At 43.7% G+C, this 21,919-nt stretch overlaps 1 protein-coding gene across 9 annotated transcripts in view; it reads left to right on the plus strand.

The window, feature by feature from the left end:
* Positions 1-21,919, plus strand: part of simc1 (SUMO interacting motifs containing 1) — a 146,819-nt gene that overhangs the window by 35,781 nt on the left and 89,119 nt on the right. For 3 of the 9 annotated variants that reach the window (XM_068043452.1, XM_068043448.1, XM_068043456.1), the window contains exons 2-5: positions 9,300-9,449; positions 16,450-16,588; positions 17,167-17,224; positions 21,716-21,765. In XM_068043452.1, coding sequence (XP_067899553.1) covers positions 21,763-21,765 — 3 coding nt within the window. In that variant the 5' untranslated portion in view covers positions 9,300-9,449; positions 16,450-16,588; positions 17,167-17,224; positions 21,716-21,762. The remainder of the gene's footprint in view (positions 1-9,299; positions 9,450-16,449; positions 16,589-17,166; positions 17,225-21,715; positions 21,766-21,919) is intronic. The other 6 variants (XM_068043451.1, XM_068043457.1, XM_068043454.1 and 3 more) reach the window with 4 other exon arrangements.

Raw genomic sequence — 21,919 nt, forward strand, 5'->3', positions numbered from 1 at the left:
CTCCACCAACCTTTGTGTCGTCCGCAAACTTACTAATCAGACCAGCTACATTTTCCTCCAAATCATTTATATATAATACAAACAGCAAAGGTCCCAGCACTGATCCCTGCGGAATACCACTAGTCACATCCCTCCATTCAGAAAAGCACCCTTCCACTCCATGCTGTCTTGGTTCTTCAGGATCCCTACCCTACCAGTAGAAGGTGTAGTCTTTCTCTCTTAGAGATCTGCTCGCTGGGAGGCGTGTCACCTGAAGTGCTGCAATGTCTACATTGGGTTTACTGAGCTCGTTGTTAATGAAGGCGGTCTTCAGAGAGTCGTTGATTTGTATAAGGTCTTCCGACAGGCCAGGACACATAGTTCTGACGTTCCAGCTTGCAAAATGAAGAGCTAATACCTTCTTTCCTTTTTTTGTCGTGCTGTTTGGTGCGGTGTTGTTGTCCACTTGTCAGGCAATGACCCTGAGCTCCAAGTACCCATTGAAGCAGCTGGACTGTGGTGGGACAGAACCTTTCTGACCGGGGTCTGCCCGGTTTGAGGCGGGCAGTAGCTGTCTAGTGAGATGCGATGACCTCTCCCACCAACAAATGCAACCCATGGCGCCCAATCTCTATGCCAATTGAGCTGGACTTATAACCTGTAACTGCTGCCTTCTGTGTTGTTTTGGTCGCTGTGAGGCGACTATGGAGTGACCTCTCCATGGCACATGCCTGGGCGGAAAGTATGAAGGTTGTGAGTTGCCCAAGTGTCAAAAACCCCCTCTCGGCCTTCCTAGTGGGGTCCAAAGGAGTGCACAGTACGATGTTTTGTACCGGTATGGCGGCAGGAACTGCTGGAAACATGCCAAAGGTGACACATGACCGCCTTAGGGGTTCCGCTCCGGATTTTCTGTTAGCGTTTACTCCCTTAGCCTTGGTCTCTCCCGAGACGCCCACAAGGCAGTGGGGTTGTTAGCTCCTATCCCTGAACAGGGGCCCTAACAAGTAAACTGTGCGATTTCATGGAGGAAGGGGATGCGAGGAGGGAGGGGGTGCGGAGGGGAAAGGGGAGCGGGGGTGCGAGGGGGGAGGTCGAGGGAGAAGGGGGTGCGAGGAGGGAGGGGGGTGCGAAGGGGGAGGGGGTGCGAGGGGGACGGGGTGCAAGGGGGGAGGGAGTGTGGGGTGGAGAGGGTGTGGAGGGGTGCGAGGGGGGGTAGGGGGTGCGTGGGGAGGGGTACAGGGGGAAGGGGGTGTGAGGTGCAAGGGGGAAGGTGTTGCGAGGGGGAAGGGGGAGGGGTGGGGGGGATGGTGGTGCGAGGGGGGAAGGGGGTGGGGGGGTCAGTGTTATGGCCGGCCGCGATGTGGAGCTTCTTCTCCCGGGATCCGATCAAGGATTTTCCGTAGACCAGCGGGGGTGGGGGGGGTGGGGGTGGTGCCGTCTAATTCTGTTCTGGAGGGCCTGGAGGACACCGACATCGAGGAGGCCGTGCAGGCTGTGGGCTGGCCCGCTCGCCAGAAGATGTGTGCAGAGAGCTCAAACTCCTGCTGCACGTTTAATGCCGGAGCCGCTACGGAGTCGAGCCGGAGCCGCAGTGCCCGGACTGGGGCGATGATGAGCGCATGTGTTACTGGTATGATTGATGTAGTATAAGGGTTTGAAATGTTTGGGACATTGTGAGTGATACCTCCCACTCAGATGATGTAAGAGATCACATGAGAGAGAGACTTGAAGGAGATGCAGCAGTGGAGTTAGATATACTTGTATAAAGCTGTATATATTTCTCTAATATGTAATATACTCATTACTGTTAAAAGTTATCGAAGACTCAGTAATCTCTCCTAGCTAGACTCGCCAAACATATAACAATTGATGCTTCCAAAGAGGAAACAGATGTATAATAATGTCAAATAAACAGTTGCAAGATGTTGATGTTAAACCCAAATTAAAATACAATCTAGTTTACATGGCAGTTACTTATGATAAAGTTTCCATGCAGAGTCCTAGGTGAAAGTTGGAAAAGAAGACAAACCAAAACAATTCTGTCATCACTTCATTCCCTATGGGAAAATGATCTCCCTGATTGAGATGTGTGGGATGAAGCAAAGTAAATGAGCTCCAATCCAAAATTTCGTTAATTTGGATTTGCAGTTGTGGAAAGTAGAGCAGTGGATTAAGTATTGGAGTCAGCCAGGTTTGTGACACACGCAGAAACACATAATCATGTTGAAATCTCCAAATGCACACTCACTATAGGACACACCCTACTTACTAAGGAATTTAGGTACAGGTTGGTGAGGACAAAGCCTTCAGGGTAAAGCTGGAATTTAACTGGCTAAATACCATACATCTAATCAGTACGGAGGACTAGTAAGATTCCTTTGTTCAGCCAGGAACATTGTGATACAATTTGTGTTCTCCAGATACTTTTTCTTACTCTCCATGCCCAGAACCAGTTCCAAAGATAAATCCGTATTATCCTATGAACCAATACATGAACTTCTTTGCAAAGTGCTTTAGCAGCTGGCATGCCTGGGGTACACAATAAGTTCTTTATACTGTAGATAACCTCACTGAATATAGAATGAGCTGCCTGCACACTGCGGTTTTATTTGATAGATGGACAAATAATATTCTGAAGGGCAAAGCGGTGATTTTTCTTGGGTGATTATGTGCTGAGCGCACTGGGCAGACATTTTGGCGGTGGCTCCTGTTTGCATACAATCTTCCTGGAGACCTTCATTAGAATGTTGTGGGTAGACATAAGGAGATAAGAACATAGAACATAGAACATAGAACATAGAACATACAGCACAGAACAGGCCCTTCGGCCCACAATGTTGTGCCGATTCTTTGTCCTCTGTCAAGGACAATTTAATCTATACCCCATCATTCTCCTTTATCCATATACCTATCCAAAAGCCTTTTGAAAGTCCCTAAAGTTTCTGACTCAACAACTTCCCCGGGCAAGGCATTCCATGCCTCGACCACTCTCTGGGTAAAGAACCTTCCCCTGACATCCCCCTTATATCTCCCACCCTTCACCTTAAATTTATGACCCCTTGTAACGCTTTGCTCCACCCGGGGAAAAAGTTTCTGACTGTCTACCCTATCTATTCCCCTGATCATCTTATAAACCTCTATCATGTCACCCCTCATCCTTCTCCTTTCTAATGAGAAGAGGCCTAGAATGTTCAGCCTTTCCTCGTAAGACTTATTCTCCATTCCAGGCAACATCCTGGTAAATCTCCTCTGCACCCTCTCCAAGGCTTCCACATCCTTCCTAAAATGAGGCGACCAGAACTGCACACAGTACTCCAAATGAGGCCTTACCAAGGTCCTGTACAGCTGCATCATCACCTCACGGCTCTTAAATTCAATCCCTCTGCTAATGAACGCTAACACCCCATATGCCTTCTTCACAGCCCTATCCACTTGAGTTGCAACTTTCAATGATCTATGCACATAGACCCCAAGGTCTCTCTGCTCCTCCACATGCCCAAGAACCCTACCGTTAACCCAGTATTTTGCATTCATGTTTGTCCTTCCAAAATGGACGACCTCACACTTTTCAGGGTTAAACTCCATCTGCCACTTTTCAGCCCAGCACTGCAACCTATCCAAGTCCCTTTGCAGACGACAATAGCCCTCCTCGGTATCCACAACTCCACCAACCTTTGTATCATCTGCAAATTTACTGACCCACCCTTCGACTTCCTCATCCAAGTCGTTAATAAAAATCACAAACAGGAGAGGACCCAGAACTGATCCCTGCGGCACGCCACTGGTAACTGGGCTCCAGGCTGAGTATTTACCATCTAAGACCACTCTCTGCCTTCTATCAGTTAGCCAATTCTTAATCCAACTGGCCACATTCCCCACTATCCCATGCCTCCTGACTTTCTCCATAAGTCTACCATGGGGGACCTTATCAAATGCCTTACTAAAATCCATGTACACCACATCCACTGGTTTACCCTCATCCACTTGCTTGGTCACCTGCTCAAAGAATTCAATCAGGCTTGTGAGGCAAGACCTACCCCTCACAAAACCGTGCTGACTGTCCCGAATCAAGCAGTGTCTTTCCAGATGCTCAGAAATCCTATCCCTCAGCACCTTTTCCATCAACTTGCCTACCACCGAAGTAAGACTAACTGGCCTGTAATTCCCAGGGTTGTTCCTATTCCCTTTCTTGAACAGGGGCACAACATTTGCCACCCTCCAATCACCTGGTACCACCCCCGTCAGCAGAGAAGATGAAAAGATCATTGCCAGCGGCTCTGCAATTTCATCCCTTGCTTCCCATAACATCCTTGGATATACCCCGTCAGGCCCGGGAGACTTGTCTATCTTCAAGTTATTCAAAAACCCCAACACATCTTCCCTCCTAACGAGCACTTCCTCGAGCTTACCAGTCTGCTTCCCACCGTCCTCTTCAGTAATACACCCCTTCTCATTCGTAAATACCGAAGAGAAGTACTCATTCAAAACCTCACTTATCTCTTCCGGCTCAACACACAGTCTCCCGCTATTGTCCTTGACCGGACCTATGGTCCCCCTAGTCATCCTCATATTTCTGACATACGCGTAAAAGGCCTTGGGGTTTTCTTTTATCCTACCCGCCAAGCATTTTTCATGCCCTCTCTTAGCTCTCCTAATCCCTTTCTTCAGATCCTTCCTGGCCATCTTGTATCCCTCCAGAGCTATGCCTGTGCCCTTTTTCCTCAACTTTATATACGCATCCTTCTTCTTCCTAACAAGACTCTCAACCTCTCTTGTCAACCACGGTTCCCTCACATGACCATCCCTTCCCTGTCTGACAGGGACATGCTTATCAATGGCCCCTACTATCTGCTCCTTGAAAAAGTTCCACATTTCGACCGTGCCCTTCCCTGCCAGCATATGCTCCCAACTTATGCTCCTCAGTTCCTGCCTGACAGCATCATATCTACCCTTCCCCCAATTGTAAACCTTGCCCTGTTGCACATACCTATCCCTCTCCATTACCACAGTGAATGCTACAGAATTGTGATCACTATCTCCAAAGTGCTCGCCCACCAACAGCTCTATCACTTGCCCTGGTTCATTACCTAGTACCAAATCCAATATTGCCTCCCCTCTGGTCGGGCAGTCTACATACTGATTCAGAAAAGCTTCCTGGACATACTGCACAAACACTACCCCATCCAAACTATTCGATCTAAAGAGTTGCCAATCAATATTTGGGAAGTTGAAATCCCCCATAATTACTACCCTGTGACTTCTGCTCCTTTCCAAAATCTGTTTCCCAATCTGCTCTTCCACCTCCCTGCTGCTATTGGGGGGCCTATAGAAAACTCCCATCAAGGTGACTGCTCCTTTCCTGTTCCTGACCTCAACCCACAGTGCCTCAGTCGGCAGATCCTCCTCGAAAATTCTTTCAGCAGTTGTTACACTATTTCTAACTAACAATGCCACCCCCCCACCTCTTTTACCATTCCTAATCTTATGAAAACATCTATAACCAGGTACCTCCAAAAACCATTCCTCCCCCTCACCTATCCACGTTTCAGTGATGGCCACAACATCGTAGTCCCAAGTGCCCATCCACGCCTTCAATTCACTCACCTTATTCCTGATGCTTCTTGCGTTGAAGTATACGCACTTTAACCCTTCTCCGTGCCCATCTGTCCTCTGTGACAGTGCTACCTTCCCCAATACCTCACTACACTCTTTGTCTTTCTGAGTGGACCCACTGGTCCCTGGATTACAAGTCCGGTTCCCATCCCCCTCCCAAACTAGTTTAAACCCTCCCGAACAGTACTAGCAAACCTCCCTCCCAGGATATTGGTGCCCCTCTGGTTCAGATGCAGCCCGTCCTGTTTGAACAGGTCCCATCTTCCCCAGAATGCAGTCCAATTATCCAAGAACTGGAAGCCCTCCCTCCTACACCATTCCTGCAGCCACGTGTTCAGCTGTGCTCTCTCCCTATTCCTAGCCTCACTATCACGTGGCGCCGGCAACAAACCAGAGATAACAACTCTGTCCGTCCGAGCTTTCAGCTTCCAGCCTAACTCCCTAAACTCACTTCTAACATCTGTGCCACCCTTCCTTCCTACGTCGTTGGTGCCAATGTGCACCACGACCTCTGGCTGCTCCCCCTCCCCTTTAAGGATCCTGAAGACGCGATCACAAACATCACGGACCCTGGCACCAGGGAGGCAACAAACCATCCGTGCGTCTCGCCTGCGCCCACAGAACCGCCTGTCCGTACTCCTCACCATCGAGTCCCCGATGACTAGTGCTCTCCCATTCTCCCTCCTTCCCTTCTGAGCCACAGTGCAGGACCCCGTGCCAGAGGCCCGGTCACTGCAGCCTGCCCCCGATAGGCCGTCCCCCCCAACAGTATCTAAAACTGTATACTTGTTGTTGAGGGGAACGACCACAGGAGATCCCTGCACTGACCTCTTCCCACCTCTAACTGTTACCCAGCTGCCTTTGATTTGTGGAGTAACGACCTCCGTGTAGCTTCTATCTATCAACCCCTCAGCTTCCCGAATGATCCTCAGTTCATCCAGCTCCAGCTCCAATTCCCTAACACGGTCTGATAGGAGCTGGAGACGGATGCACTTCCAGCAGGTGAAGTCGGCAGGGCCACCGGAGGTTTCCCTCACCTCGAACATTCTGCAGGAGGAGCAATACACTACACTGGCTGCCATTTCTTTTATTCAATTACCCCTTAGTTAAGTACAACTATAGATATTAACAAAAACAGTAAATAGCTTACCTGCTCAGTCCTTTTTGGTTAGAGGAGGAGGGTAAAAAGGGTCTTATTATTAGGTTAGAGGAGTAGGATGGGTGGGAGACACTACATGTGTAGTGGCTCGGGTTTACTCAGCTCCGCACCTTTAAGGAAAATACCTACCCAGGAGTCCTCGCTGCCGACCAGCTTCCGGTTCCTCCGGCGCCAAAAGAAACTCAAAGACGAGGAAAACAGTAAGTAAAACAGTAAGTACTTACTTTTAAAACACAGCTCCTGATGCCTTCACTCACCCACCGAAGAGTCGCTACCTTCTCCTGCTGCTCCGCCGGGAAATGGTGCAAGAGTACGCCATTTAGCCCTTCGAGCCTGCTGTGCCATTCAGTGAGATCATGGCGGATCTTCTACTTCAACACCATTTTCCTGTACTATCACCGTATCCCTTGATGTTTTTAATATGTAGAAATCTATCGATCTCAGTCCTGAACATACACAACGAATGAGCCTCCAAAGCCCTCTGCGGCAGAGAATTGCAAAGATTCACCACCATCTGAGTGAAGAAATTCCTCCTCATCTCAGTCCTAAATGGCCTGCCCCTTATTCTGAGACTGTGTCCCCTCATTCTAGATTCCCCAGCCAGAGGAAACATCCTTCCTGCATCCACCCTGTTGAGCTCTGTAAGAATTTTGTCTGATTGAATGAGATCACCTCTCATTCTTCTAAACTCCAGAGAATAAAGGCCTAGTCTATATAACCTTTCCTCATAGAACAATCCCTGCATCCCAGGAATTAGTCTGGTGAACCTTCATTGCACTCCCTCTATGGCAAGTATATCTTTCCTTAGGTAAGGAGACCAAAACTGCACACAATATTCCAGACATTGAGCAAATATGAAGAAACATAATTAGTAACAGACCCACAAGGGATAGGAAGTTTGGGGTATCTTAGAGCTTTAAAGGACAGCATAACTATTAAACGGGCAGGTACAGTAAAAGCCCATGCCAGAATTAGATCGATATAATTCATTTCTACGGTCTGTTGAAGCTTTCTTTTATGCACTCTGCTGCTTCTGAACAATTGGGAGTGCTGTAATCAATTATACCAACCAATAGCAAACATTTGAAGATCCCTGCTGCTTCAGATTACCTGAATGCACCTACCCCTGTGACTGTCTTCATGCTGTGGTGTCATAATGGAATGGCAATAGAATCATCAACATAAGCCTGGCACCCCTCCATGCTGCTTTGGAGGGAGCCAGTCAGAGGGTAGCATGGTGGTGCCGAGCAGTAGGTGGAGAAACAGAAAAAACAAGCATGAGTATGAAGAATGATGGTGCTAAGATAGGAGGAAAGTGTTTGTTTGGCTGTGAGGTTTCTTTTTTACTCTAGGTGGAATTCAGCAATTGTATGATCAGGGAAAAGAGGGGATTTTCGCTCTGTGGTAAGCAAACAGTTGTCAGTGGCTCAAGCGAGTCACAGGTGAATTACTTCAGCAGCTGTCAAGAGGGTTTGTGGTCGTTCACTTCGTCTGCTTCCAAATAAGCTATATTGCAAAATGAAAGGGGTGTATCTATCGCTAAGAGTGGCTTTATCACTAAGTTTAAAAGTCTAAAAGACTAGCAGCATTCTGCAACCATTTTTTATTCCAAAATTCCAGCCTGCCCCTATGACAGCACCTAAATGTCAGCTCTGGGAGCAGTAGCATTTGCTTCTGTTATCAGGGCAGCCTACCCCAATTTGCATCCATACTATCACAGTATATCTATATGTAAAGGCATCTGACATTCATTTGCATGTGATTGACATTGCTGCATCTTCTTTGAGTGCAGTCAGGTGCAGCCACCTGGAAAGCCATCAAGGAGAATCAGAAACAGTGCTGTTCAAGTACAGAATAGGGAGAGAGGAAGGATTCATTTCCCTGTACAACGTGCCTGTTTTTCAGATACTATTTGAATACTATGTTCAAGAGAATCCAGCCTCATATTTCAAGTTAAAAGCTTTGAATCAGGTTGATGTAGAAGTAAAATTAGAGAGGAGCCAGAGTGCAATCAGATTTCATTAAATTGCAGTGAAAATACTTGATTTCTCATCACTCTTTTACATTAATCTCAATTATTAAACATCTTGAAGCTTGAATAGTTTTCATAACTTGGAATACTTGTCCATGAGAAAAGCTTATACCTGAAATCATGGAGTATTTTCCACCAGCCCCAGGTGATTCAACTGCCTAGCAAGTGGTGATTCACTCAAGAGATTCATCACATGGCGACAGTTGTAACCATTGCATTGCTTTGAAACCCAAACTGAGACGAAAGGAATATCAAAAAGAACCCATTCACAATTGAATACAGCTACCACTCATCTAGGGTTCAAAAGCATCAGTTAGATTTCCCAGAAACCTATTTCGAACCTTCCATCTCCTTCTCAGCACAAGGCCAATCTGTGCACACCTTGCTTACAGGTCTCCTTGATCTGACAAACGATCTTAATAATTAGCTCTTTCTCCAAGTAAACAATATTAAGTGATACTTCCATCTTTGTGGACTGGGAAATCAACACGCATTAACCATTTCCACTCCTTGCAGGAGAAGCTGGCAAACAACAGGAGGGAAGCAACCGTCACAGGAGGAGGTCCCACCACACTACAAACACTCACCCCTATGAAAGATACTGCTTTTGGAAGGCTTACAGCAGTCACCATCAAGATGGCAAGGCTGGTGGCATAGCACTGCATGGTTTGTTGGAATCTTTGCTTCCTCTACTCATTCTACTTAACACTTTCAGTTATGCATTCATTAACTTCCTCAGCAGGACACCCAATATTACACTGCTGCTGAATTGCTAGCACTTGCCCTCCCCATACATTCTAACTTTTATCCCTTTTTGCCTTTTCTGGATCAGTCAAAACCTTAGACACTATTGCCAGACAGATTAATAATGATCCTGATGAAAGCACACCATCATTTGTTCTTTCTCTGCAAAGCACCAGTGCAGAAATTGGCTTCTGCATAACTTACATAGTGAGTTTCAGGTGACTGCACTGGATTGGAATGGGGGTATGGAGGTCACTGTGCGCAGTGAGCAGGAGAGGGTGGTGGTGGTAAGGATTACCAAGATAAGAGCCAAGCAGAGGGCCAGGTCACATCCTATCTCTGCTGAAGATATCAGCGACCTGCATTTAAAAGAAAGATGATTTTTGTACACCAATAATTATCAAATACATTGAACTGCTTCCAAAACACACTGGTGGGACCACTGCCCTTTTATGTGATAATCTTATGCATGCCATTGGCACTTTATAGTCAACCATAGAGCAAGTGGTTATCTCAATGGTCATTGGAGCTGAACCCCTCCTAAAGGAGTCTGTGGCACAGTATCCTCCAGGGAATACTGTGAATGCAGAGCGGCACATTTTTTTTTAGCTGAAGTAATCTTCAATAAGCTGCTGCCAAACAACTCTGGCTGCAGGCAATCGTTGGACCCTTCCTGCTTCCTTGCCATCCTCCAGGTAATCATTGTCCTCTCCTACCTCATGCTGGAGATCTTCTGTCAATGGTGCTTGCATGTTATCCCGAGTGCAAAGCAAAATTATTCAGCACACATCAAACCACAATCACGCGAGATACTCTGTCAGCATTGAATTGCAGGAAGCCACCATGCAGGCATCTGAATTGTCGTTTGAGGACTCCAATGGTCTGTTCATTAAGGGCTCTAGTTAACCTTTGGATCTGATTGTAGTGGAATTTCATTGCCAAGCCTGGGTTTCTAAGAGATGTCATTAGCCAAGTGTATTGGCATAGCCCTTGTCTCCAAGCACCCAGCTAATAATTTGCTGTAGAATAAGGAGGATTACCACAAAATAAGAACATCATGGCAGCTACCAGGAAAGCAGACCTATATGGTATGTTGTAAAAACAGAAAATGCTGAAAATACTCAGAAGGTCAGGCAGCATCTGTGGAGGGAAAAACAGAGCTAACGTTTCAGGTCTGTAACCTTTTTGATGAAAGATCATAGACCTGAAACGTTAACTCTGGGCTGAATTTTCCCAGTCATTGGAGACAGGCTGGGAGGCGGAAGGACTGGTAATATGGCAGGGAAATGCGTTGGGAGGGGAGCCCATGTCTATCCCCTGCCATGGTATATTGCCAGCGGCGAGATCCTCAACAGTTTCTGCCACTTAAGCGCCCAATTAAGAGCCACTTCCTGCCCTGCCGGCATTTTGCATCGGAAGGGCCCGCTGCTGCATGGGGAGAAGACCAGGCAAACCCTGGCGGCCTCCCTGCAGGTTCCTGAGGGGGGAGGGTGGGAGAGCTCTCCTTAATGGTCCCTCCATGGCCCACAGGGGGGGCCCCCTGGTGGCAATGGTAACCCTTGTGGCCAATGTGCCACCGCTAGAATAGGACACTCCCCTCCCCACCAATCACCAGGGCCTGCCTCTGCCAGGCCCCAACCATCTCAACAAAATCTACCTCGTCTTCAAGGGTGCCTTGCCATGGAGGCGCCCTTCCTCTTGCAACCTCAGCAGTGGTCACCACTAGCAGTGTACTGCCGAGGCTGCTGAGCTGCCAATCCATTGATTGGACCAGCAGCTCTTGGAGGATGGCCACCATCCTCGGCCCCAGCACTGGCCTGTTAATTGGCCTCCACCAGCAAAATGCCGCCCCAGGATCCTGCGCCTGCCAGAACAGGGTCAGCTTCCACTTTTGGCCCCAGTGGCGGGACTTGATCCTCTTCTGAAAAATTCAGCCCTCTGTTTCTCTTTCCACAGGTGCTGCCAGCTGAATATTTCCAGCATTTACTGCTTTTATTTCAGATTTCAAGCATCCACAGTACTTTGCTTTTCTGTATGATGTGTTGCTAGTCATCCACATTAGTTGCAAATGAATAGTGGCGAACACCTTTGCTCGTTATGGAGGCAGTTGGCAGTTGTGTTGTGTGAGGGGTCCTGCAGGGGCATCTGAGTGTAGTCTATGATTTTCTGGACTTGGGAGAATCCTGAAATCTGTGGAAACCCCACAGTCCCAGCTAGCTGATTCTGCTGATATCTATAGGGAAGGTAATGAATGCGTTTGCTTTAGAATTACATAAAATTATTACATGGAAATGTTTGGCCCAGCTGTCCATGTTAGTGTCCATGCTGCACACAAGCAGTAAACTTAATCCCGCATAGCCATCATGGTTCCATAATCCCTTCATCCCCCTTTCCTTCAACCACCTATCTTAATTGTTGATCTGCGCTAGGAACTTCCTTGGGGCATCTTCTGCTCCTCTGCCATAACTTTGGAGGTTTCAGGCAAAACCCTTAAGAAATTCAGCCCCATGGTCACTGTATCATTCGCTAACTCCAGTAGTACATTCCAAACTCACAACCCTCTGTTTAAAAAAGTTTCTGCTGCTTCTATCCTAAATGCTTATACTTACATCTATATATATATTTGTTTAATAAAAACATGATCTGAGGATTAGCTTTTTAAAATTCCGCTTAGGATGTGGGTATCATGGGAAAGCTGCATTTATTGCCCATCCTTGGTAATTCTGAGAAGCTTGTGGTTGTCTTTCTCCTTGAACCACTGCAGTTCTAGTGGTGATGGTCCTTCAAAAAGCCCACAAACTACTGTAAGGGAAATGTCTCCACAAACCTTTTAAATAGTGTTTAAAATGGGAGCCCTGGACTTGTAGCACCATGGAAAGGAGCATCAAGTAATAGTAGACAGGTGGTAAGGTTGGAAAATGATGTTGCCATTGTAATGATGTCCCTTTAACCTCATTTGAAAATATTGATAAAGATCCTGCCTGATTAACAGGATGTCAAAACATAAAGATTTATATTCCCCAGAAAGTCACATGAATTTTAAAATCAGTGATGTGGGTAAGAGGAACAGGGCTTTATTTTCCATCTACTATTGTCCAGTTTTTGAGTGCAAACAGGGTGGAGAGGAGAGAGAAACCTCACCCAGAGTCTTTTCAGAGAGGAAATAAGATAGATCTCTGATCCATCATATACCTTATCAATTAATACATTGACCAACCGCATGGGAAAGGCTTCCACTGCTATGTCCAGACTGGCCAAGAAAGTGTGGGAAAATGGCGCACTGACACGGAACACAAAAGTCCGAGTGTATCAAGCCTGTGTTCTCAGTACCTTGCTCTATGGCAGCGAGGCCTAGACAATGTATGTCAGCCAAAAGTGACGTCTCAACTCATTCCATCTTCGCTGCCTCCGGAGAATCCTTGGCACCAGGTGGCAGAACCGTATCTCCAACACAGAAGTCCTTGAGGCGGCCAACATCCCCAGCATATATACCCTACTGAGCCAGCGGCGCTTGAGATGGCTTGGCCATGCGAGCCGCATGGAAGATGACAGGATCCCCAAGGACACATTGTACAGCAAGCTCATCACTGGTATCAGACCCACCGGCCGTCCATGTCTCCACTTTAAAGACGTCTGCAAATGCGACATGAAGTCCTGTAACATTGATCACAAGTCGTGGGAGTCAGTTGGCAGCGATCACCAGAGCTGGCGGGCAGCCATAAAGGCGGGGCTAAAGTGTGGCGAGTCGAAGAGACTTCGCAGTTGGCAGGAAAAAAGACAGAAGCGCAAGGGGAGAGCCAACTGTGTAACAGCCCGAACAACCAATCTTATCTGTAGCACCTGTGGAAGAGTCTGTCACTTTAGAATTGGCCTTTATAGTCACTCCAGGCGCTGCTTCACAAACCACTGACCACCTCCCGGCACTTACCCATTGTCTCCCGAGACAAGGAGGCCAAAGAGAGAGAGAGATGCAAAGAGAGATTGACCAACCGTTATTTGGAATTGAGTATGAAGAATCCCAGTACCTAATCATAACTTCATGCACATTCCACTAATGAGCTAGGTTGGGAGTGCCCTGTAATAGTGTCAACTTGCTATGGGTATTGGATTACAGAGTCCATCTCAAAGGATCAACTAGGTTCCAATTTCACCATCACATGGGCCATCATGAAGCCAACTCGACCCTAAACAGAACTTATAACAGTTCATTAAACTCAATAGCCTGGATTTCGTGCTCAGCAGTGAAGGAATGGCATTCAACATTCACCACATTGACAGTTGTCCACAATGCCTTTGGAGAGCTTTTGAGTGGAAATTTGCTCTAATCCAATGCCTGATCCAACGCAATGGATCTGTGGTGTTTGTGAACAGGACAAACAACACCAAGACTACTTAACTAATCAGATTGAAGAATCCTCATTGAGACACATAGGACTGAATATTATGAGCCCTCCGGCGTCGGGGTTTATGGCAGGGGGGCCCAGAAAATACTTGCTGGAGAGGCCCGTCAAGACCCCCGATGCCATGAAGGCCCTCTCACATTTTGCTGGCAGCGGTGAGGCCTCGGTGAGCACCCCCCCCCCCCCCCTTGGCGGGACCTTCATTTGCATTGCTAAATATATGCAAATAAATGTAAATAAACATACCTAGACCGGGCAGCTGTCCCACGCCGATATTCCGGCCGGTGGCCGGAAGTCCCCACCTTCCAATCCCCGTTTGGGGATTCAAGGCAAGACACTGGTGGGAAGAGGGAAGGAGTTTAGGAGTTTAATTGTCAGGTCAGGCGGGGTATGGGAGCGGGGAGAACCGCTCCGATTGGCTGTGGGGTTGGTGGGAAAGGGTTCAGGGTCACATGTTCTGAAGGTGGTGGGGGGTGTTAAAGGTCGGCACTTTCAAAAGTGGTTTTTGCAGGGGGGTGGGGGGGGGGGGATATGTCAATTTATTAAATGAGAACTTAGTGGGGGAGGAAGAGGAATCAAAAATAAATTAAAATTTTATGGACTTTCTACCAAAACTGCAACTTTAAACATGCAAATGAAAGTGAAGTGCCTGAAGCCCTTTAAAAATGGCGCTGGTGCCTATGCAGTGGTGCTGGATGCCTTTGCCTGGAATGGAGCGGCCACCCCTTTATGTCATCGGGCTGATCCGCCTCCTCCATTTAAGTGAGCCCCCGCATGAAATATCGTGGGAGCTCAGCGACGGCCGCTCCGCGTGGGCAGGTCAGCGAAATCAGAGTGCGCCGCCACAATTTGCAGTGTGCTCATAAAATTCAGCCCATAGAGTCTAAACCAGGAAGTATAAATTAGATTTAAATCATATACAGAAAACAAAATAATGATTGGGAAAGATAGAATTAAGAGAAAGAGCTAAAAGAGACAAACGGAAAAAGTATAATAGTATTATTCTTTTTTTTTAAATCGTCAACACTAATTAACTTCTGAGGGAATGAAACTCCAGATACAATCTCATTACTTTCCATGCAGCAAAATAGAAATTTTCAAAGACAGAGAGGTTGTTTGGTAGTAATTATCATTTATCACACCACTAAAAATTGTCTTACTCATGAATGCACCAGCCGTAACTTTTTCTGGCGTCTTTAGTGGGAACTAGTTGGTAAATACCGCAACCTCATGCCATTGCATTAATTTCAGTGCTAAGTCTATCGACAAGGACTGTTATAGTACACCCTGTGAAGGAACGGGTATCTCTGGCAACACCTTCCAGATATCTGTGTTTAACTGTGCATGTGCATATTCTGGAAGTTGCTGTCCAATTTAATCTATACAATGGTGAGCACTGTTAGCCTCACCATTACTATCTATACAAAATCCAGACCATCAGAAAATAAATAACATTACAAAAAATTAGGTTCTTTGAATGTTTATGACTTTGCACATAGTAAAATATGTTGAACCTAATTTTAACTATTTATCCATATTTTGAGTCTATGGGTTTGATTTTCAGGTCTGCCAGTTGAGAGATGTAAGAAATGATCTACCTCATTCAACTTCAGTACAGTTTCAAATAATATACCAGGAAAGATACTACAAATCATGAAGAGCCAATTTAAAACCATGATATTCCCCAACTCCTTAGTGCCAATTAAATCAGTGATCCTAACAACCTCTTGTCACATACATCCTAAGTGCTCATGCTAAAAGAAGCAGCAGATATAGGTAGTCTGTGATAAGGAGATAAAAAGGCTGATTAAATTAAAATATGTGACACATTGAAACGATTGTGTCCACACAGTTGATTGTTAAATATAATTAAAATGTATTTGACAAAGCTTTTCAATAAAATAAATATTTAAGTTTTTAAATCTTAAAAAGTATTTTTTTCAGTAATTTCTTCATTGATTAGTTGACAGTAGCATTTGAGATGATTAGTGCAGTACCAGATATTAACATTGGAATTATAGAAACACTTTAACAAAGACAGCATTTAAGAGACATTCACATTGGAATTTGAGGGAATTCATAGCAAACGAATTTGAACAAAGAATTGTAAAAAGCTAAAATACTTGAGGTAATTTAATGTAAAACTTATTAAGGCCAGCAGAGGAATACATTGACAATGTGAGGAATTTACAGATTAAGGGTTAACCTAGATCTCTGAACTATAATCTGGACAAGGAGACCTTTTTCTTATTTCTTCAGTGATATAGGGAAATAGGGAACTAATCAACTTATGGTCTGACTATTAGGTATCTATCTCTGATATTGTGCACTTTTGGATCCCATAGGAACTTCCTCTTTTTCCTATCTTGGATCAATTTATGTAAGATAGGGATAATACTGTTAGTCAAAAAAAATTCTGAGACTGCATTATGTGCAATGCTTGTTGTTTTTGGCAGATCCCTGGTAAGATCAGTTCCTGTCCCTCTTAGACCTGATTGACTATTTCTCTACCCTCATTCTAGGACTGGGTCAATAGTGCTTGAACAACAGGGGAGGAGTGAGCAGCACTCATAATGGACACAGAGATCTGCTGCAGATAGGAAGTTTTTTCAATAGGATCTCTTTTCCAAGATATTTGTCTTTCAGCACATTACAAAAATAGTTAAGTATTTGGGGTAATATTTTGAATTCTTTGTTATAGTAGTACAATTTTTGTTAAATATCCTGTTTAGCTTCTAGAATATAGCTTTGGGAATATTGATACAATATTAACTAAACATCTCTTGGGTGAATATGTCAAAATATTATTTGCATTGCCATCTGTAGTGTAACTTTGTGCTGCAATGATGTTGTAAGAAGCTTCAAAGTTGGTCAAGACAATCATTAATTATATTGCAATCTAATGGAACCGACAAGTTACTTTACTGCAGCTACAAAGCTTGAACAAACTGGAGGTATAAAATTTCTTTGAGTAGTGCAACACAAATTTAAATTGGCAGGTACATGAAACAAAACATGGAGGCACCTAAGAAGGGAAAAATAGATTTTTTTACAAGACTCTTTACCACAATTATCGTATGGAAGACATTTAGTTTGCTGCTGAGTCAAAATTCTTGGGTTTCTCTTGTTAAAAATAAGCTCAAATAATTAAACAAGTGGCTAATAGATACCAAACAATTCAACATATTTCATGGGTGTGTAAGATTTGATGATAAGGGTGTTTTATACCCCCTTCTAAGGTGGGAACAGACTTGGCAGCACAACAGCTTGTTCTGAATCGACTTTACTGAGATGAAGGTAAGGACAAGTTTGTTAAGTTCTCAGATAGTCACAAACTCAGGCAGTAATTAACAGTTGAACACAGATACTACCCGTATTAGAGACTGGACGTCAGAGCGCACGACTCTTTCTCCTGCAGCTTTGGGTCCTCAAGCTTTTGGCTATCTCTCTCTCTCTCTTGTTGTTGTTGTTCTCTGCTGTGCAGTAGCAAGAATCGGCTTCTTTTATCCTGGCAGCTTTGCAGTTAATCCTCCTCTCTCCCAATCAATGATTAGTCTTGTATTAAAGGATGCCTTTTTTAACCAATCAAAGATCATTCTGTGATGGTTGCTAACCTTTCGGATTTACACAAGTAGTACACAAAAAGGGATCTTTGTGTTGACTGCTTTTATCTCAATGCTTTTAATTTTTGAGGATGCCTTATCTCACTACGAGACAAATCTACGCAGAAGCTGTCTTCACTGTCCCCACATTCTCACACTTTCGCTGCAAGTAAGTATTTTAAAACTTGACATAATCTCCTAGAATCCCTCTGCCTTGACATCTTGTCTATACTGTGCCCTATTTCCTAAGTTTTTCCACTTTATCATACAACAAAGAAGGGTTCTAATAAAGCTAAATGTTAGTTTATGATAACAAGTCATTTGTTAGTTTATAATAGCTAGATTTTAACAATTAGTATGCTGGTTAGTAACTTTTAGCAAGCTATTAATCTTACATTCCCCCAGTTGAGCGGGAGATATCCTTATCGACCCCTCATTAATTATTTTACTATTTTCAAGAAAAGCCCCCGCGAGCTCTAAGCTTCGTGTTTTATAACACAATTGTCTCACAAGTAGCAAATAGCAAAGCATTAAGAGTCCTACTACTAACTTTATGGCCTGGGTTAGTATCATAAACATGGGCAGAGTCCGAAGCCATGGGTGTTGGCCTACATTGCATGCAGTCTCCCAACGCTGGGGGTTGCCTCGCAGTTGTATTTCCTGCATTCTACATTATTCTGCATCATTCCTACTAAGTGTTTCTGTGAGGTGGTGGACCTTTCTATTCCAGGCTGCAGTGCTGGCTGCTGTACCAATACCCAACAATTCCCCTTCCTTGATTCTAACCTGCCTAATCATGATGGCAACATCCATGGATCCCTGGCTCAATCACACTAGTCACAAAAGCATCATATTACATTCATTACAATATCACGATACTTCCATCATGCATAGACTTAAAAGATTCTCCAGCTCTCTCTTTGCCTGTATCCATCTTGTCGATAGTTCTTACTAAATATTATTATTTTTCTAGCCCTTCAACTGTCTTTCTGAACTTTAATTTTACTCCGTCTGATCATTACCAATGTGTTTGATTTATCCTGATTATTGTAAAGTCAGTTCCTCTATGGAGTATGTGTCAAAGCCTTGATAATGTAAAATGCTGTCTCACACAACTGGCCACATTAACCATTTCATGCCATGCTGTTTGTCAATTAGGTGAACATGTTTGAGACCCGTTCTTTTCACCAGGCATTTTGCATGTTAGTTGCTCTACATGTAACGAATCACATCTGCACACTTACACTGGTATCCCAATATCATGCCACACATTCTGGACTCTCAGGTGACCTTATCAAAATATCAAAAAGGTCTGGGGGAGTGGGGGGGTTGCTGGTGGTGGTGATCTATCTGAGATCTTTTCTTACCTCCCCCTGCATGGTCCTGATGTCTCAGATAGAAACATAGAGACATAGAAAATAGGAGCAGGAGTAGGCCATTCGGCCCTTCGAGCCTGCACCACTATTCAATACAATTATGGCTGATCATCCAAACTCAATACCCTGTTCCCGCTTTCTCCCCGTATCCCTTGATTCCTTTAGCCCTAAGAACTATATCTAATTCTTTCTTGAATATATTTAATGGTTTGGCCTCAATTGCTTTCTGTGGTAGAGAATTCAACAGGTTCACCACTCTCTGGGTGAAGAAATCCCTCCTCATCTCAGTCCTAAATGGCTTACCCCTTATCCTTAGATTGTGACCCCTGGTCCTGGACTCCCCCACTATCAGGAACATCCTTCCTGCATCTAGTCTGTCCAGTCCTGTTAGAATTTTATAGGTTTCTGTGAGATCCCCTCTCATTCTTCTAAACTCTAGCGAATACAAGCCTAATCGACCCAATGGCTCTTCATACGTCAGTCCTGCCATCCCAGGAATCAGTCTGGTGAACCTTCGCAGCACTCCCTCCATAGCAAGAACATCCTTCCCCAAATAAGGAGACCAAAACTGCACACAATGCTCCAGATGTGGTCTCACCAAGGCCTTGTATAATTGCAGCAAGATATCCTTGCTCCTGTACTCAAATCCTCTCGCTATGAAGGCCAACATACCATTTGCCTTCTTAGTGGCCAAACTATCAAATGTAGCTCTTTAAAAAAAAATTCACAGGCTAGGATACAAATATCTCCAAGAGAAAGCTATCAAATTATTTACACTTTCCTGACTTTCACTGGAAAGTTCTGGACTTCTTGGAAATTCTACACGATATTAATTTAACGGTTTGAATTCTAATTTCACTGTTGTTTATCCCCAAAATTCCTTTATTAGCTCTTGCATCAGCCAGACCTAATTGCCAATTCCCATTAGTTATAATTCTATTTCATTTTGAGCCCTGGAGAACCTTTACTATCCAATATTCATAATATCTTTAAAACAGAAATCAAACGTTCCCACTTGATTCCAGGAAATACCATATTTTGTTTGTTTGTTCTCTATATTAGATGACATTTTGATTTCTTAAAAGTAACTTACTAAATTACACTGGATTTTCAACATTTCAAATTATTCCAAATTCAAATAACAGGGGGGTAAATGTTCCATTTAATTTCTCCCCAAAAGAAACTTTGTTTTCTTTTATACTTAAGAACCACCTAGACTGCTTTTTCATCAATTTTTGTTGAATGAAATTTTGACTATCCCCTTAAATGTCAAATAAATTCCCCTTTGAGTGCTTTAAATAACCACTCAAATCAATTTAATTTTGTTTATTGATTTCAATTTCTTATGCCCAGGTTTGGTGGTATTGCAGTTTTTTTTTACATTAAAGACAGAAGTGCTTGCAACTATCTCTCCTCAAGCAATTTGTCTTGGAAGATAACAAATAACAAAAGGTTTTTGAAAAGGCAAAGCTTTTAGTCCAAATTGTGACTATGCTGTGGCATTCCTGGTCTGCAATTAAACTCTTGAATTCAAAAATCTGCTGGATCTCTTGCTGTAGCATCAGTTTTCATGTAGCCCTGGAAACTATTGTCACCTGTTTTCAAAAAAACACACACAAAGAATCCATTGTGGCTTTGCCCCAAAGCCCAATGGGTTAATTTGTCCAATTATATCTGCCAATTTAGAAATTTTACATTTAATAATGTCCAATATATAAATTTTACTCTCAGCAATACAAAAATTGTGTGGTGAATTAAATGAAAAAAAAACACCAGCTGCTGTGGGGTTAATTTCTTTGCTTGTCTCCAAAGGGTTGGAGCAAAACATTCTCAGATGCATCACTTTACGTAACCTTTTTATAAAAAAACAATTCCCGATCAAAAAGAACTAAACTCCATTTTAAGCTTTTTTTCCCCAATTCTTTTGGTATCCTTAGGGTTTGAAAACAACAAAATAATTAGTAACATTATCCGCATTAAAGGAAATCATCTCCATCAGAGAAGACAGCATTTTAGATTAAACTCCAATTGTTTCCAAACTTTTTAACATCTTTTATAAGAGGTTTCTAATCCAAGGATTTTTTTTTGATACAACAAAGATGATTCCAAATTCCAATTCATGGCAATAAACATTTAAAATTCAAAACTGCCAATGTTATATGAGCAAGCTTTATATTCGGAATTAAAAACTTGACATAATTACTTGGAATTCATAGTGGCCACCAATGAAATTCCAGTTTTTCTCAACTTAACAGGTCAGTTAATCTTAATACTTTAGACTTAATTCAGACTTTTTAACTTATAATACTTATTAACCACACACAAACAGAATAGCACGTGCTTTTTTAAAGAAAAGGTAAATTACATAATTTTTCTTGTTTTCTTCAGGCGCCTTTTCAAATGACTGTAATAAAACCAAAAACTAAAGAAAAAGTTATTTAACATTCTTACAACAAAAGATAGATAAAGCAGGCCATCAACAACTGGGAAAAAGAGTTCTTGAAGTAGATTTTGGTCTGTGTTTCATTTTGGGTCCAGACTCGGCACTGCGCGAGTTGTGTGCACCCGAACTGAGGGGCCCAAGGATGTATGCAAAATATTTCTCAGGTCTCGTCAGCCTACTGGCTGCAATTCTCGTATTGATTAGTAACTTAATTACTATTGTATTTAGAAAGAAACAAGAAGTGTTTCAATTGACAATGGAAAAATACTTTCCTTTAGAATTTATTTTGTGCTAAAAATAAACTAACCAGTGCATTGAAATTTAAATGACGAGTTAGCTGATTTATACCACTTCCTTTTAAATCTAGAACTCTGAAGAACAGAATATTTTAGAATTGCAGCCTTTATACATCAAATGGTGAGTCCATTTTGAAATGTTCATAGCATGTGCATCTTTTTAAAATGAGTGAAACCAGGAAGCAGCCTCTTTACTTTTCTGTTAGATTCCTTAAAGAGAATGACCATGCTTTATTGTTCATTGAAATAATAGTTCATATCACAGTATCAATTGT

Source organism: Heterodontus francisci, chromosome 12, assembly GCF_036365525.1.
Source record: "Heterodontus francisci isolate sHetFra1 chromosome 12, sHetFra1.hap1, whole genome shotgun sequence".
Lineage (NCBI taxonomy): Eukaryota > Metazoa > Chordata > Chondrichthyes > Heterodontiformes > Heterodontidae > Heterodontus > Heterodontus francisci.